Below are 19,521 nucleotides of genomic sequence, written 5' to 3' on the forward strand. Positions count from 1 at the left end.
GAAGCTCTCATAATTATGGCTAAGGGTTTGCTTACTTCCTTTGCTGCTTCCTTTAATATAACTGGATAGATCCCATCCACCCCAGGTGCCTTTCTTGTGTTTATCTTCAACAATTTCTCCTCCACTTTACTCTCAGTTATTACAAGATTATCTAGCTTACTGCCAGAGTTGAACACCTCTGGCATTTCCCTCGCTGAATAACTCCTCATGTGTGAATGTCAATGCGAAATATTCATTTAGTTTGTTAGCTACCTGAGCGGGATCATCAACAGTTGAACCATCGATATCAAGTGGACCAATGTGATTCATCCCTTTCCTTCTAGAGTTTACATAAATAAAGAACTCTTTGCTGTTTTTCTTTGCATCCTTTGCCAAAGATTTCTCATCTGCCTTTGCCTGCCTAACCTCCTTTGTGAATTGGTTACAGACCAGCCTATATCTATCATAGGCTTCTGTGTCACGTGTTAATTTATATGTATCCCATGCATTTTTCTTCTCTGTCATGTGTCTTATTAGTTCATCTGACATCCATTTAGGCCTAAACCTTGAACAATATTTCTTAGTTGGTATGTAAAGCCTAGTAGCTTCCAAGATAAGTTCTTTGAATTCTTCCCATTTTGAATTTGCTGTTGATTGGTAACATCATCAGTTGGTCTCACTGTATAGAATTTAAATACTGTCTCAGACTATCGTAGTCGCCTTTACTAAAGCAATAACCCTTCCCTTTACCCTTGATGATAGTTACCTCTGAGTAAATCCCACTTCAGCACACTGTGATCACTGCCACCTAGTGGTTCCTTTAACTGCAGATTCTTAATGCATGAAGAATCACTACTGTTAATCAAATGAAGAGTATTACTCCCTCTAGTTGCCTCCTGAACATGCTGATGTAGAAAACAATCATCCAATAAATCCACAAAAGCCTTGCCAGTGTGTGAGTGACCAACCCACAAATTCCAGTCAATATCTGGGAAATTAAAATCCCCCATTATAAGACTCTCTGATTTACTGGCCCACTCTATTTCCCTGTACAGTTTCTTATTGTACTCATCAGAGTCGTTAGGCCTATAGCACACTCCTAATCTCAATTTTGATCTCCCAATTCTTATATCACACCAAACTGACTCGACTCTGCACTGTCCAGTGATGTCGACTGGCTTCACTTCCTTGGATTTTATGTGTTTCTTAACTAATAGCATAACCCCTCCTCCCTGTCTATCCTTTCTGTAGACATTGTAATCTCCAAATTCCAGTTCTGCATTCCTTATATCTGTGTGACACCACGTCTCTGATATTCCAACAATATCCGCCTTTGATGCTTTGAGCAATACCTCAAATTTATTTACCAAACTCCTAGCATTGATGTACATGCAAGTATACATGCACCTGTTCCTATTCTTAGCTACCCTAACACAACCCATGTGTTTACTTGTACCGCAATGACTCCCAGCAGTCTCTGAAATATCCTGCATCTTGTTTTCCAGGCTTCTGCTCATTCCAATAGAAGCAGTGCAAGAATCACTCTCACCTCTGCCAGTGGCTACTGTTAATCTATTTGTCCTTGTATCCCCCCCCGAAGCTACCAGTTTTTGGACCCACCTAACACTGCCTCAATAGCATCAGCAAATATTCTTGCACCCTTTCTATTTAAGTGTATCCTATCCCTGTAGAAGCAGTCTCTCCTGTTAACAAGTACTGACCAGGCTGATCTTTGTGTGTCACATAGTAATTTATTAAAAGGTTAGAATTAAAGGCTGAAGGCTTACTAATGTCTTTAATTCTTCAGATTGAAAGGCTAAAAAAGTTGAGCTAAATGCTTAATATTTGGATTACCAAATTTAATAATCAAATTAAATTTGATTATTAAATTTGATTATTTAATTTCAAGTTCATCTTACACCTGTAAAAATCCAATCATTTAAAATTACTAAAATCTAAACAGATATCAGCAATGAATGGTTTTGGTGTATTGTTTGCTGCCACACTAGATTTCACTATGTTAGAACTTCAGTTTCGCTTACTGGAATTACTTAAATTAAACCAGCATTATCTAACACAATGTATTTAGGCTCACCTGAAGATTCATTTACCTTCAGATAAGTGAACCTTCACGTGGGGGGGCAAAATACTATTTATTGTTAATATTTGGCTCTCTTTCAAGTAGAAAGGATTGTTATTATGAAAATTAGCACAGATTAATTTATTTAAATAAAAAAATGTTTGCAGTATGATTGAAAAGGCCATGTACTTTCCTTATGGTACCACAAATTGTTGTGAGATGTTTACCAATAATGTTTGAAATAGTAAAAATTTAATGATATTACTAAAATTAGGTAATAAGATGTTAATAAGTACCAAAAATTATAGTAGTTATTTTTTTAGTAGTTTTAATAACTACTAAAAAAATTGAATGGTTTACTTCATTAAGTTCAATTCAGAAGCCTCTAGCTATGAAAGCTCTATAATGTCATTATACATGTCGGGCATAGCTTATTTCTGTAGCTTTGAGCAAACATGGTTTGCTACCTGGTGCATTAAACTCATTGTGGAGACATTTTGCCCTGAATCCCCCCCCTCCCCCATCAGGCTTAGCGTAGTCAGTTGCCTTCAAGGCAACTCATTGGAAAATACCTCCATCAATATGAGATTGATCCACTAAATAGCAGGTAGAGAAGATGGTTTTAAAAATGGCTTAGTAATATATGTAACTTGACTTTTTACCATCGTACAAAGTTATGTCGATCATTAAGTAATAACATGGAAAGGTTTGCAGTAGGGAACAAAATAAGGGAACAAAATTATTTTATTCTTTCCACTTTGTGTTGCATCGTATATGGCCCGTGGCATTTTTTTAATACTCATATGTGGGGAAGGACTGGTTCTTAGTTTCCCAGAATGGATTTTCTCTGATCTTTCTGGAGGGTCAGATACATTGTGAACTATATAAGGGAAGATTAAAATGCAAGAGAAACTTTGGTTATTTCTAGTATGATTGTGGTAAATAGTGTGTGAATTTTTTTCACTATGGCTGCTTACATTTTAGTATTGTGAGAATGTTTTACTTATTTCTATTTAAGCCAAATTTTAATATGCTAAGTAAATTTGTTTGTTTTGCTTGCATTGCCTCCTTCTTTCATTAATCTGTATGGGGAAAAATAATTTAATTTATGTTGATTCACTTGATATTTTACTTTTCCATCAAGAAACCTATCCTCAATGTAAATTGAGGTATGTACATACTGAAACAAAATTGCCGCATAATTTTAAATTAAACCATTTTTTTGAATTCCAACCTTTTTAAACTCTGTGTTTGAATTTACTTCTTAAAAAAAGCAGTGGTAAAAATTTTACCCAAGCTGCCAGATCATTTTTTTTTTTTCCATTAATTAAACATTTGTTACCAGTGTTTTTAAGTTGGTTTTAAAATTTCTTATATGTGGCACAGGCAATTTGTTTATAAAATTGATCTCTCTCTCTCATATCAAAAAGAGTCGGTCTGCTAAGTAAGGGAAGTTTAATTGCAGGTTCCGACGCCATTGTGAATCTTGGGATTGCATTCACCGTATAAATCCCCCCCCCCAGCTAGATCACTTTGGATTTAGATTACACTGAAAATTAATGTCAAAGAAAACATTTTCCCTGTACAATGTATTGTTTCTTTAATAATGAAATTGCCATTATTTTTGGAATTATCCTTGTATAATTATTATAAGGCATGGAACAGAATATATTACAAATGTTATAATTTATGCTTACTCTCACAGCTTATTCTAGTAGCAGGTATCTTCATTTTTGTGGCATGCACTTATTCAACCTTACAAGATGCTAACAGACCTAAGGAGATACCAATTTTACCACAACCTGTAGCAGAAAATAAGTTGTATCTGATGCCTACTAAAGAAAGTCACTTAGTAGCACCTCTGGCAGTAATTTTAACTTCACCAGGTAAGAAGAAAATGTAATTTTAAAGTGATTTGTTATACATACAGATATACATAGTATAAACTATTTAATGTATAAATTACTCTGAGATAAATTTTTAAATTTTCATTATTAATTTATATCGAGTACTATTATGCTTCAGAGAATTATCAGAGCTTATATATAGCTAAAGACTACAAGTTCTAGTATTAAATCAGAGGAGTAGTGAGGTTATGTGCCCAATAGCAGCTCAATATCTTTGTCCCTAATTGTTAAAAACTGGTACCCTCACAGTACTGGTACCCCCTGCAGACTGGAAGCAAATGTCCCCTACTATTCCCCATCACTACACCACTGTGTTAAATTAAGATATATCATCCAAAGTTTATGCCCAGTGGGTATAAGATCACTCAAATAGTATAAATCAGTCACTGTGGGCTGTCAGTCCTCTCACTCACTGTTTTGTCTTTTGTAACATTATAGTGGTTTTGCATTTGTCAGTTGTTTGGAGAGGTGTAGATTCAATCTATTACTGGAAGAATTTCTAAAGACTTCTTCAATTGAGAATTTCAGGGTTATACCCATGAGTTCAACTTGCATATTAGCCCACTCATATGAACATGATACACAATGGCACAATATGGTCTTAGTTACTGACATGCCCTAAAGCCCTGCAACAACAGCTATTTATTTGACAAAACATATTACAACTGTATTAACTTGTGTACATTTATAATTTAGGTTTCCACAGATATGGATTAAATCTATGTTGTGTGATTACATAACAGCAAAACATACTAATCAGTTATTTTTTTTTATTGTTGGTTCTCAGCTTGAGTCATTTAGTCTACATTACAATACTAGTGTGATTGTGGAGAGCTAAATAATGTTTGCATTATTGTTGTCATTTTTTTTTATGAACAGGAACTCCCTGACTCACGTAAGGATTACGTTCTGCAGAACACTACATAAATCAGAATTTCCCCCATGCTTGTGCAGCACTCGCAACTGTGCTCGCTGAATTGATTGAATCAAAAAAATGTTCGAACATGTAAATAGAATAGCATTGGTAGAGGCATGTGATGCAAGAAAGCAAGCTTATGCAGCATCAGCCAAAAAAAAAAAAAAAAAAAACCCACTTCCACTTCACCCCTCCGTTCGTTCGAAATACCTGTCCAGCTAAGCCTTAAATTTATTTAGGCTATCAACTTCCACGACAAGGGATGGAAGTCTGTTCCACCAACAAACTACCCGTGTGGAAATTTGGCTAAAGGCAAATTTCCACACGTCTATCCTACATCTATCTTTCCTCAATTTGAATTTATGCCCTCTCAGGTGATTATTTTGAGCAAGAGGAAGAATCCTAACAGCATTGAACATGCTCAAACCATTCAAGGCTTTATACGCCTCTATCAGATCACCTCGCTGGTGCCTAGTCTCCAGACACTAATTTGCATTTCTTAAGCATTTCTTCGTAAGACTACCCCTTTGTTCTACCCCTAAGCAAGAACTTAAGCATTTCTTCGTAAGACTACCCCTTTGTTCCATTCACTAATCTTGTTGCCCTTCTCTGTACTCGTTCCAGCAGCTCTAAATCCTTCTTGAAATGAGGCCTCCAGACCTGTATACAGTACTCATGGTGAGTACTGTATACAGGGAATTATACAAGGGAATAATCACCTCCTTATCCCTGCTAGAAAAATTCCTGTATATCATTGACAAGACACCATGAGCTATTCTTGCAGCCCGTCTGCACTGCTCAGAGAACTTCATATCTGCCTGCACAATTACCCCCCAGGTCCTTTTCATTCTCTACCACTGTCAGTGCAGTACCACAGAGTTGATACGTTGCTCTGGGGTTGCTGTTTCCCATATGTAGTACTTTACATTGGTCAATGTTAAACTTCATTTGCCACCTCTCAGCCCATCTGCTCAACCTTTCCAGATCTTGTTGCAGCAGCATAGTGTCAGTAGTGTCCTTGACAACCCTGCCAACCTTTGTATCGTCTGCAAACTTGGACATTAAGCTTGATATACCATCATCAATATCATTTATAAATACAGAAAACAATAATGGACCCAACACCTGAACCCTGAGGGACTCGACTAATAACATTAGTCCACGATGAGCAGTGTCCATTGATTACCACTCTCTGTCTTCTTCCCCTCAACCACCCCTTTATCCATAACAGCAATTTGCCTCCAATGCCACACTTCCAATTTATGCAGCAGTCTTCCATGTGCAACAGTATCAAAAGCCTTTCTAAGATCCAAGTATATAATATCAAAGTTATTCCCTGCATCCAGTTCTTTTTGTGACTGCATCATAGTATCCAATCAAATTGGTCAGGCAAGGTAAAAAAAAAAACTTCACATTAACAAAACCATGCTGTGTCCAAGCTATAACTGAAGTCTTGTCTAGATGATCCTGCAGTGCTTCTTTAACCAGTGCCTCCATTAATTTTCCTGGAACAGAAGTAAAACTCACAGGTCTCTAATTACTTGTCGGCCTTTGATCCTCCTTTGTGAATTGGGGTCACATTTGCACATCTCCAGTCTGTGGTACCTCCCCTGAGTCCAAGGAAGCTCTCATAATTATGCCTAAGGGTTTGCTTATTTCCTTTGCTGCCTCCTTTAATATAACTGGATAGATACAATCCACACTAGGTGCCTTTCTTGTATTTATCTTCAACAATTTCTGCTCCACTTTACTCTCAGTTATTACAAGATTCTCTAGCTTACTGCCAGAGTTAAATACACCTGTGGCATTCCCTTCGCTGAATAACTCATGTGTGAATGTCGATGCAAAATATTCATTTAGTTGGTTAGCCACCTGAGCAGGATCATCAACAGTTGAACCATTGATCTCAAGTGGACCAATCTGATTCATCCCCTTCCTTCTAGAGTTTAGATAAGTAAAGAACTCTTTGCTGTTTTTCTTTGCATCCCTTGCCATAGATTTCTCGTAATCTGTCTTTGCCTGCTTAACCTCCTTTGTGACTTGGTTACAGACCAGCTTATATCTATCATAGGCTTCCATGTCACCCATTAATTTATATGTATACCATGCATTTTTCTTCTGTACCACATGTCTCATTAGTTCATCTGACATCCATTTAGGCCTAAACCTTGAACTGTATTTCTTAGTTGGTATGTAAAGCCTAGTAGCTTCCAAGATTAATTCTTTGAATGGTTCTCATTTTGAATTTGCTGTTGGTAACATCATCAATTTGTCCCACCATGTAGAATTTAAATACTGTTTCAGACTACGAAAGCAAAAACCCTTCCCTTTACCCCTGATGGTAGTTACCTCTGAGTAAATCCCACTTAAGAACACTGTGATCACTGCCACCTATTGGTTTCTTTATCTGCAGATTCTTAATGCATGAAGAATCACTACTGATAATCAGATCAAGGGTATTACTCCTAGTTGCTTCCTGAAAATGCTGATGTAGAAAACAATCATCCAGTAAATCCACAAAAGCCTTGCTAGTGTGTGATCTGGGAAATTAAAATTCCCCATTATATAAGACTGATTTACTGGTCCACTCTGTTTCCTTGTACAGTTTCTTATTATACTCTTCAGAGTCATTAGGCCTATAACACACATCTACTCTCAAATTTGATCTCCCAATGCTTATGTCACACTAAACTGACTTGACACTGTACTGTCCAGCGATGTCGAATGGCTGCACTTCCTTGAATTTTATGTGTTTCTTAACTAATAGCATAACCCCTCCTCCCTTCCTATCCTGTCTATTCGTCCTGTACACATTGTACTCCCGAAATTCAAGTTCCGCATTCCTTATATCTATGTGACGCCACATCTCTGATATCCCAACAATATCTGCCTTTGATGTTTTGACCAGCACCTCAAATTCATCAAATTTATTTACCAAACTCCTAGAATTGGTGTACACACAAGTATAGATGTACCTGTTCCTATTCTTAGCTACCCTAACACAACCCATGTGTTTACTTGTACCGCAATGACTCCCCGCTGTCTCTGAAATCCCATACATCTTGTTTTCCAGGCTGCTGCTCATCCCAATAGAAGCAATGCAAGAATCACTTTCACCTCTGCCAGTGGCTACTGTTAATCTATTAGTCCTTGTATCCCCCCCCCAAGCTAGCAGTTTCCTGACCCACCTAACACTGCTTTGATAGCATCAGCAAATATTCTTGTACCCTTTCTGTTTAAGTGTATCACATCTCTGTAGAAGCAGTTTCTTCTGTTAATAAGCACAGACCAGGCTGAGAAAAATTCTACCCCTGGAGCCTTGCACAATCTCTCCAGGGCCAAATTGATCAAAAAGGCTCTCATCCTATACTCCCTACTATCGTGTCTGGACAGAATTGGAGACACTTTCAAATTTAACTGATTCACGGCTTTTTTTTCAAATTGACCTGTACTTGTTAAGTAATTCCGCTGGTCTCCTATTCTTAATATCATTAGTGCCAATGTGTACAACAATATCACCTTTAGTGCCCTTAAAAGATGATATCTGCTCTACAACGACATAAACCTTTACCCCTGGCAGACATGCATGATCAGAAGCATCTGTATATGTGAGGTGTATCAAAATGTCCCCTGACTCCGATTATGGCACACCTTCTGCTTGATCTTGGTGGTTGCACAAAAGTATATGCGCAGTGCACTTCATTGAAAATGTAACGCACTAATTTTTCTCGAATCACTCAATGGGACCCGTGAAACAAATCTAACTCTGAATATGTCCCCTGTACGGGAAAAGGCTGGACACCACTGCCTTAAAACATCGTTCGGGCCTTTGATATCCCTCAGACATCGTTGGCAACAATCATAAAAGGCAAGATAAGAAGGTGTGTGTTCTACTCCAATGAAGCAACAGTGGTAACTAAACAGCAAGTGGGGCTTATTTGATGGTGTTGAAAAACTTGCAATTTAGATTTAGGATCAAAATTAATGCTGTGTGCCCTTAACTTTAGCAATAATTCAAGAAAACACATGGAGTTTTTATAAGAGCATCTTAAAGAAGAGCAGGAGGAGAGTCCTAATTCCATAAGTACTTTATTCCTTCAGTAATGTTTTGACTTTCTGCTTTTCTTCCCTATTTATTTCCCTATTTCTTCCCTTTTGTTGCATCTCTATTAGAATAAAAAGATTAGTCTGGTCTTTAATAAGTTACATTTGTTCATTTTTTGCTGACTACAGTATTAGATTATTTCATAAAAATAAAATAAATTGTTGGGATAGGAATATAACCTAAATCATTAACATTGCTCTTATGATAGCATGTGCTTTGGCTTAAGATATGATCTTTAGGAACTAATTGTTTGGTAAGTGGAAGTACTACCAATATTATTGATGATATTGTGCTGGTTAGTAACTGGTTTTGGCAAACTGATTTAAGGAAGCAATCCCTCCTCCCCAAAAAAAATTAACATTGTTTGCCTTTTTCTTTCTACTAATATTTCCAAACCTACTTCAGAGTTATTCAAACTATCCACTTGCACAACACTAGGAAAAAATTTAGTCCAACAATCCACATTACTTCTTGAACTGAATAAAAATTTCTGCATTTTTTTTGCGCATATGTTTTATAACATCTTTTCACCAATTTATGTTCCGTTGCACTAAGTATATTAAAAAAAAAATCAAAATGAAATGACTTTATTTTGAAACTGTAACATAGTACTGAGTTAGGATGTGTTGCATCACGTACAGTGGCTTATCTAGGTATGTAAAATATGAATCACCTGTTTATCTGCTGTCAGTCTGAAGTAGAGTTTGTTGAATAGATGTTTTTTGTTTCACCACATTCTAAAATGAGCAATATTACTAATCAGATATCAATCAAATTTTGTTTTAAAATTAGGGGAAAGTGCAACAGAAACCCACAAAATGTTAAAACAGCTTTTGAAGGTGATGTTATGTGTCATTCAAAGACTTGAGTGGTTTAGGTCATGTTTAGAGAGCACTGCTTGTCCATTAAAATTGATTCGGTTGCTGACATTTGTGATTTAATCAGGAGCAAATGACATTTAACTATCAATTAAGTTAATAGTGAAATTTGCATTTCTTCTGGGACATATCATTTAATTTTAACACAAGATTTGTGAGTGTAACTCAGTTTCAGTCAAGTTTGTGCTGTATATTCTTACTTGTTATCACAGAGTTCTCACATGTCAGGATCTTTATCATCATGCTGCTACTGATCTTCACTTTGTTGCTTCCATCATTATGAATTTGGGACGTTTGGCTATAACCTGTAAACCTTAAGTCTTCCATTAAGAGGTCCAGCCTCTTAGTGGAAGACTCATTCTCTTCTTCTCCAAGACCAAAAACTGCAAGACAATCTTGATCAAATGTAAAAATCAAGCGCATAGAATTTTTTGACTCACAGAACATTGTTCATTAAGAATTTGTCCTGCATAGTCACATAGTGAACCAGGAATACTACAAAAGTTCTATGCACAATGCTGTTCAGAGAAAATGGCTGAAAAAGTTGGCTTTGTGGAACTGCACTTGAATCATGCAATGGCCCTGCATTCTCAACACTTTCCATTCAAGAATTTCTTGCATAATACTCCAACACTGTGATCTCTACATCTGCCATACTCACTGGATGTGGCAGATGTAGAGATTACAAAGCCCCTGTGATTTTATTTTTTATATTCCCACGCTTAATTCCCCCTAAAGGTCACAGATTTGTAACAACTGAGGAGATCATTATTTAATGTGACACAGGATTTATGAGCAATTTCAAAAGAAGCTTATCAGGAATGCATCCAGGAGTTTCAGAACTGGAATCATCAGAGATTAATTTGAAGGCGACCCATCTGTCAGCCTGTTAGCTTCATTTCCCAAATATTAATTCAGTTTGATCACATCTTTTATGAATCAACTCTGAGAAAGAGTGAAGATGCTGTCACCGTTTAGTTTATTTAATCCTTTTAGTCTTATGTCACCACACAGTTGCCTAAATTCCAGAATCTGCACTTGCAGAAGCTGTCTTTCTTGATAAGAATATCATTTTGTGTCCCCAACTAATCATGTTGCTCTATTCTGCACCTTTCCCAACAGCTCTGTCCTTTCAAAAATTACTGACTTTTGAATGGAGAAATATATTTTTGGTAACAAGAAATCATAGAGCTAAATCTAAAGAATGTAAAGGAGTAGGGGGATCACAACTATTATTTTTGGCTAGAACACACACACACACACACACACACACACACTCACACACTCTTTATCTCTCTCGCACAAATAAATTGGCAAGTGCCTTGCCAAGGTGGAATTACAAATCTTCACACTATAGCAACATTTGTAGTAATGTTGATTGAAAGTTTGTTATGCAGAAATTTAACTTAACCCAAAATGAGTTGAATGACTCCGTTAGAGATGTAGTCCTCTCTAGAGATAAAGCTGAACTTCTTGCCTTGAGACAAAAGTATTAACACTTGAAAAGAATGTCAGTATGTACCAAAAAAAAAAAAAAAAAAAAAAAACTAAGTTTTGGCAACATTCTTTACAGTAAATGATCTGCTCTGCTATTGCCATGATATCAGTAAGTTTTTAGGGAATTGCCTTGAGTACACATTACATCTGAATGGTGCCTCTTCATCAACTCCTCAAAGCAAAGGTTGAGAGATGTTCTCTTGTGTAATATGAACTTAAAGCCATCCATCCCCATTTCCCACTCTTTTCATCTAAAGGAGATATGTTATTATGTAAAGACAACACAGAGCAACTCAATACAGCCCTCAATGTCTGTAGTGACCTTAAAACCATTATTATGTTGGGGGAGGAGTGCTCTGTGTTATTTCCTATGATTATCGCACAGCTATTCTGCCACAGGCCATTACATCAGATGTAACTGGCCTCGAGGAAGCACATCAGCCAAGAACTAGTCGGGCATTATGCTCCATTAGTGTATCCAATGAAGATTTTCCTTCTACTCTCTGTATTAAACCAGGCCTAACAAAGAATTTTGTGAAAGCAGTGGGTGAGATGATCAAGAAGATTTCATTCTTAAGTGAGAAATTTTCCAAAGATCAGTGCCATGAAAGTGAAAGAGGGAATCTTTCTGGGAGCCTCAAATCAGAGAGTTTCTTCAGGATGAGAGCTTTGAAAAATGCTTTAATCCTGTATTGGAACTAAAAGCATAACAGGCTTTCAGTTGGTTTTTTGGAAACTGTCGGTATGGAGTTTCTGACATACAGCTATGGAGTAACACAGGTGACCCACATACAAATATCGAGTTCAGAAACTGCTTGATGTGTTGCATATAAAGAAACTATTGCTCGACGTACTATAACATCTAGACAAAATGTACCAAAGAGAATCATTCTGCACATTTTTTTTACAATGGTGAACTTTTTAACTTTGCGTAAAAGTGATAAAAATATAATTGTAAGCAGTCTCATATGTTTGGTAATGAAATTGTTTTAATTAATTCAGTTGTATTATAAAAACTACATGTACTAGATAAAACAGAGAACATATTTGATATTAGTGATTACAAAACTGGCTTAGAAAAGTGTTTTTACATCTTTTATGAAAAATCTGTATTTCACTACTTTGAAAACAGGGGTGCAACTCTGTACATATACATGATATGTACATATGGTGGGACAGAATAATGAAGTGTTTACAAAAGTCAGTTATTGGGCCACTATATGCAACTTGGATGGCACTGCTGTAGCATGGTATACAATTCATACAACTGTAGTACTATCCTACAGGAATTTGGCAGTTTATCCAGAAGTTAAGTTGCCAGTTTTGTTAACAATATCATTAACACTACTCCAGAAATTCCAATGGAGATGGGCCACAGCATCTAAGCTTGATGGTATGGGTCCTGTGAGGTAGCATTGTCATCCTGAAAAAAACCCCATCCCAGACAGGCAAGGAATACTGAAGCATGGGATGCAGATGATTACTCAGGATGGTCACAAAGCTCATGCTGGTGAGATTGCTATCTTTTGGGATACAGAGATCCATGCCATGTCAGGCAAATGTGTCACATACCATTGCAGAACTGCTAAGGGTTTCTAGAAGGTATAATTCCTTCAGCCTGTCTTCAAATGTACACACATTTGTTTACTGTGAAAAGGGTGAAGGATGACTTGGCAGACCAGTGGCAAAATGGCGATATGGTCTGACAAGTCACTGGATATGCAGATAGTCATTAGCAAGTCATTGGTTCGTGCACAGCATCCCAACCAAGGTATCAACTTTGCAGTTGTCTATCTATTTTTAAGAAGATAATTTACTCATTGACCAGAGTTGAATTGTGCACTTCCTGAGGTCCAGCAATGCTAGTTTGTTGTATTTCTCAATTCAGACTAATGATTGGACATTCCCAAGTATAATTCCCATTGAGTTGACCTCTCCTACATTTTTATGATGTTTCCATGTGAATATCACCTTTGAGCTGTTGGTATGGGTGAAAGACTATCTTTGTCACAAATGCTCCAGCTAACTAAGCTCTAATAATTACACCCTTTTATATCCATGACTAGAGGATTGCTAGGCAGTGATTTGCATATAGCATAGCTGGTCACATATGTGGTATCCTATGTTGCATGCAAGTCATAGGGGTATGGTATTCAAGTTTTTCCACTTTCTGTCTACTACCTGTATATTAGAGTTGAATCTTTTGTAATTTGTAATTTTGTCTAAACATTAAAAGATTTTTTTAGAAAGTATTCTAGAAGGGTATCCCTGGACCTTGCATTATTTGGTATTATACTTGGTGTATTTTGTGCATTTGTGTATTTTAGAGAAATACAATTATTTCTTATTAATCTTTTGTTTTAATAGTGAATTCATTACAGAAACTTGATAATGGGCAGTTGGATAAACCAAAGGAGAAATCAGAAAATAGAGACAGTAATCAGAATAAAATCGAAGCACCCCAAGTAGTAAAAAGTATGTCTAAATTTTTGCAGGTTTTATACAAAAAAAATTGCAAATATTTCAGCAAAAGTTGAAATTTATTATTATATTCATTAATTATAAAATTTATTTTGACTTCTGTCAAAGTGATTACATTGATAAAAATGCTAGAAATAAACACTATCCTGAATGTGAGTACCTTGAACATTTTTTTTTCACAGGTTGCAAAGGTTTTTTTTTTATTTTTTTATTTTTTATGAATGCATAGTTTTTTTATGAATTTAAATTCATACCTATTAAAATCACACAAGCAGAAAGTTTGAATGTGTTGTCTGGCTGTGTTCCTTTCTTCTGGTATGGATAAAGCAGTTGCTTGTTTCTTTTAAATATTATGTCAGTTTACTTCATATCCATGTATTGAGGTCATTAATCCTAGAGTGAAGAATTTTATGTGCAAATTTATTTTACCAACAGTTTTCAAATCTTACACTTCTGTTTTGAAGTTGATTACCGTAGACTGAACCAGAAGGATGATTCTGATTTAATCATAGTCATTTCTACTACCAAGGTCATAAATAATTTAGAACAAGATATCATTCTTTTGTTGAAGTGCTTCATTGCTGCACATGGAAACTTGGTGCACAAGTTCCCATTGAAAAATTATGTTCATATGCCAGGGTAATGCAACTTTTGTCAAGTGGCAGCACATCATTTTCAAATTTGAAATTTTTTTTGGACAAATTTTCAGTACATTTTTGGTAATGTTAAAGATAAAGAAATAGTTGTTTTACAGCATTAGCTCTGTTAGTTTCAGTGTGACAACCTATCAGATACTATTATGGAAAAAAAAAAGGGGGGGAGGGGGGGATGTATGGTAATAGGTTGTGGAACTGACAAAGGCACAGTGAAGCTTGAAATATAACAAATTATGCTGGGTGTGAGAGAATATTCAGGCAGAGAAGCACTGAGTTCAGGTCTTCTTTTTCTGATGCTCTAAATAAATAATCAAATGCTTCTGACTACCAAGTTTAGACAGCAGGGCCATTGTTATGAAAAAAACTGTAAATAGTTTTAAGAGTACTAAGTCTGCAATAGGGCTTTTCTTGAAGGAGTCAAAATCATTTGTTGTCTAACAGAAATCCACAGACAAAAAATCTTAGGTAAGCTAATGTGTAAAAACATACTATACTGGTTTGAAAAATATAAGAGATTTAACTCGTACCTTTTCATAGGAAGTTCTTTGGCCTGACACTCACATCAAATTAATACATTATATGAAACTAAATTTATGACACGATGTTATGATTTAAAATTGTTAATATATATACGGGTTTCTTAAAAATAATCCTGTATTCAATTTCCATAATCTACTCGCTGCCAAAAGGAAGAGCAAAGCGAAGTTGATGTACATCAACCCACCACAAACTAAACCGCCCAGCAATAACGGATAGGAAATTGAAGACAATTATCAAATTTACTGAAATATTTTAGACTAAACTTCTCAATAAAGAACAAAGTTATTTCGGGATGGTCCGTGCTCACAAGAAGTAAAGTGACACTTAACAATCTCCACTCACTTTTATACTAATAATAAAATTCAATTTAGTGTACCGTGACGAGATTATTTTTATTAACCAATGTAAATAATGTTATTTACACATGGCCGTAAAAGTCCATGAGTCCGAAATAGTGTATGGTCTACATACCTTTTATAGCATTAGGGTTTAACTTCATTTCAAGTGTTTTAGCTATTAGGAATTTTGTATATTCATATTGTGTTAATTACTTTAGCCTCATTAAAAAGAAACATATGATTCTCATGGATGCCATAAAAGGAAAGTTCAGATGCACCTGTTCTTTTTGCCCTTATGGATGCCTGGTGTTGTAGTCGCATTGAAAGATAATTTTGGGTAGAACCAATATAAAAAGAGTTACATTCCCCACACACAGTGTTATAGACTATGTTGGTACGTTCCATATTAACAACTGTAGTTTTTTTCATCATCTTCAATACTGTGTGGAGTTTACTTATGGTTAGATGCCTCCGTAGCCAGGTGGGCAGGAGCAGCAGTGCGTGGCACATTCTTCTTGATTAGACCGGAGTTTGAGCCCGTGATCACCAAATACGGAGGATGTGGAAAGGTCAGGAATGGCCACCGCATTTCCCCGGAGCAATATGGCCTTAGTTGTTAATGCTGCTGAAAAAAAAAAAAACTTATGGGTTGTGCAACAATTGTAAATTCCATGTTTTTAAAATTAGTTATGAATTGTTTATACCATTGTTGTACATAAGGAACTTTAATAAAATATTTTTGTATAATGTTTTTATTATTAAGTGAAACCGATTCTAATTTTTGTTTTTGCCTGTCATTGAATATTCTCTATTGTACCCAATGTATATCCCCTGTTCAAGTATCTTGTAGTTCATTATTTAGAGATTCCTGTGTAGAACTATATTTGTAAGCATTATAGAATTGATTAAAAATTATACCCCTTTTTTTTTTATAAGTAAAAGGGTGATAACTTGAATAATGTAAAAATTTTCCTGTGTTTGTTGGTTTGCAGTATATTTTAAATTGTATGTTATCATTGTACCTTACATAAAATGTAAGGTACAATGTTAACATAAAATTAAGAAAATTTATAGATTTCTCTCCCGGTTTTTCATGGGTTGTATTGGTTCTACCCAAAATTATTTTTCAATGTGACTACAACAACGACACCAGGCATCCATAAGGGAAAAAAGAACAGGTGCATCTGAACTTTCCTTTCATGCCATCCATGAGAATCATATGTTTCTTTTTAATTAGGCTAAAGTAATTAATACACAATATGAATATACAAAACTCCTAATAGCCAGAACATTTGAAATGAAGTTAAACCCTAACGCTATAAATGTTTGTAGACCATACACGATTTCGGACTCGTGGACTGTTATGCGCATGTGAAAATAACATTATTTACATTGGTTAATAAAAATAACCTTGTTGCGGTACACTAAATTGAATTTTATTATTAGTAAAAAAGAGAGTGGAGATGTTAAGTGTCACTTTACTTCTTGCGAGCACTGACCATCCCGAAATAACTTTGTCCCTTATTAAGAAGTTTAGTCTAAAATATTTTAGTAAATTTGACAGTTGTCTTCAATTTCTTGTCCGTTATTGCTGGACGGTCTAGTTTGTGGTGGGTTGATGTACATCGACTTCACTTTGCTTTTCCTTTTGGCAATGATTAGATTATGGAAACTGAATACAGGATTATTTTTAAGATGCCCGTATATATATTAACAAATTTAAATCATAACATTGTGTCATAAATTTTGTTTCACATAATGTATTAATTTGATTAATTTGATGTGGGTGTCTGAAGAACTTCCTATGAAAAGGTATGAGTTAAATCTCTTATTTTTCAAATGGTATTAAAGTAGGAAGGATTGAGCTGTATTTTAATATAAAATCTGTCTGTTGTCAGTGAAATTTAATTTCTAGTGTAGTGTGGTTTTTTTACTGCTGAGACAACTTAAATAATTATTTGGGATTACATACCTTTCCTCAGTTCAGTGCCCTATGCCACGTGTTTAAATTCTGATATTGTGATGCATTCTCCCACTCTCACTACTAACAAGATGGTGGTGAGGTTATGCAACTGTGAGACTGGTTTCAAAGTTTGGGAACCGAAAATGAAACTCGTACAAGTGCATTGCAAGAGACCATGTGCAATAAAACTAAAATGCAAAAAGGATATTCTCTAATGCAATAATAGATTTATGTATTATTGCATTTACTCTTTCTTTAAAGAAAGTTCATTAATGAGAGAATGTTCATGTCTTTATTTATTAGGCTTATCATATGCTTAACACAATGGGACAGGATAAATTGATTTAACAGAGATAGGATCCCCTGTGTTGTTATTAGAAATTATAAAGAGAATGCTACTTTTTCTACACACATTGTTTGCATCATTTGTCAACCTGGTACATGCCTCAGTGTTCCAACATGAATAATTCAAGTGATTTGAGAGGGGGAACCATTAACAAGGGGATACTCATTCTATGGCTAGAAACTGAATTACTGCATGCTAAACAAATTTGGTAGAACAATTACAGGCACTGCATACATTTCATTTCATTGGACACATTATGGTTCTTCACCTACTATTGTAGATTATTCTCTTGCAACACGTGCCAAAGAACTACAGGGTGATAAATTTAAATGAGAATCCATAAAAATGCAAATAACTTTAAGTTATAGGCTTATGCCAAACAGTATGTCTGGTTCTAATTACGTGTATTGTCTCTCAAATCAGAAATTTTCGAGAATAATCTTATAACCTTAGTGTCCATTCTAAAACTTTTAAACTTGGTTTCCCATTTTAACAGATGTTACACATTGGTTCATAGCATATGGAAGGGTATATTTGCTTGTTCAGGATAATTGATTTTGTTATCTTTAAAAAGTATTATTAATAAATTGTGTAAAAAAAAAAAAATATATATATATATATAAAATTACATGTAAAGTTGTTATCAAACTTAGGAAATTAGTTGCACAAGTTAGTAAGATTGCTTCTGCTGGTTTTATCTTTCTCATCAAAACAATTATTACAGGAACAGAAATATTTCTGTTAACATGCTGCATGTGTAGATTCATCTAAGATTATTCTTCAAATAAATAAATAAATACTTATTGAAAGTATTTCAATAAATACTTATTGAAACAACTTAATTTTTGCCATTTACAGATTCAATAGTTATATTCCAATGTAGAGTTACAAACAACATATTTTTAACTGGCAACTAACAGTTAGTAAACTACATTCCATAAATAATCTTTTAAAAATTCTCAGCAAAGTTTTAATATGTACAGTTTCCACATGTAACTTGTAGTAAATACTTATTTTGCCATTAAGCCTTTATCTGTTTCTTCAACCTGTTTTTATAGCTTTGGCTACTTGGTTAAGCCTCTATGGAACCTCCGATATCTGTGTGTAGTGCTGTTATCAATTTCTCTTCAGCTGTCCTCTCACAATATACAATTGTTTCAAATAGTGTCAAGTGCAGTGCTTTGAGAAACAACTTAGCTGCATAATAGTGACAGTGATTTCCTTTACATTATTGATATATCTTAACAAGGTAAACAATTTTTTTTTGCAGTATTAATAGAAAAGATTAGACAATAGTACTAACATTAAGAAAAGATTAGGCAGTAGTACTAGCATTAAGTTTACACACGTTCTGGTTGGATTTACCCACTTGAACTTTACAAAATAAAAAGAATGTCAGAGACAGAAAATTTATAAGTAAAGTTCCATTATTCTCTGACATTACTTAGTTTGTCAGTGTTGAAAATGATCACCATTGTGATCATAACATAATTGAGAATATGAAGCATGTTTTCAAACACTGCCTGCAGTATATCAGGTATCTCCCTGAATGTTTTCACAGGCTCCCCGATCACAGATTTTTATGGTGCCTTTAAACAATTCTGATGCCTGAGGACATCAGAATTGTTTAAAAAATTGTGTTCGGTAGTTTTAAATGACTGTTTTGAGAAAGTTTTCCAACATGAATACACGCTCCTTTATGATGAATGCCATGTTTATTTACATGCTTTCACTAAGCATGTACATTTATAGTTCTATGGGTTGTCAACAGATGGTGACACCATGACCATTCATAGCTTGTTTTATACTACAGGTTCTATAGATACATATAGGAC

The 19,521-nt window shown here is 35.2% G+C and overlaps 2 protein-coding genes across 3 annotated transcripts in view; one reads left to right on the forward strand and one right to left on the reverse strand.

Annotated features, from left to right (window-relative positions):
* LOC150082984 (uncharacterized) overlaps positions 1-19,521 on the forward strand; it is a 201,443-nt gene that overhangs the window by 165,548 nt on the left and 16,374 nt on the right. The window contains exons 11-12 of the mRNA XM_090377713.1: positions 3,765-3,945; positions 13,730-13,837. Coding sequence (XP_090233839.1) covers positions 3,765-3,945; positions 13,730-13,837 — 289 coding nt within the window. The remainder of the gene's footprint in view (positions 1-3,764; positions 3,946-13,729; positions 13,838-19,521) is intronic.
* The window catches only part of Exo70 (exocyst complex component 7), a 340,721-nt gene continuing 339,953 nt past the window's right edge, over positions 18,754-19,521 (reverse strand). Inside the window, exon 23 of one of the 2 annotated variants that reach the window (XM_090377714.1) lies at positions 18,754-18,824. The gene's annotated coding sequence lies outside the window, so the exon portion shown is untranslated. The remainder of the gene's footprint in view (positions 18,825-19,521) is intronic. The other variant, XM_090377715.1, reaches the window with a different exon arrangement.

The sequence above is a fragment of the Mastigoproctus giganteus genome, chromosome 7 (genome assembly GCF_048544385.1).
Source record: "Mastigoproctus giganteus isolate SK-2022 chromosome 7, ASM4854438v1, whole genome shotgun sequence".
Classification (NCBI taxonomy): Eukaryota; Metazoa; Arthropoda; class Arachnida; order Uropygi; family Thelyphonidae; genus Mastigoproctus; species Mastigoproctus giganteus.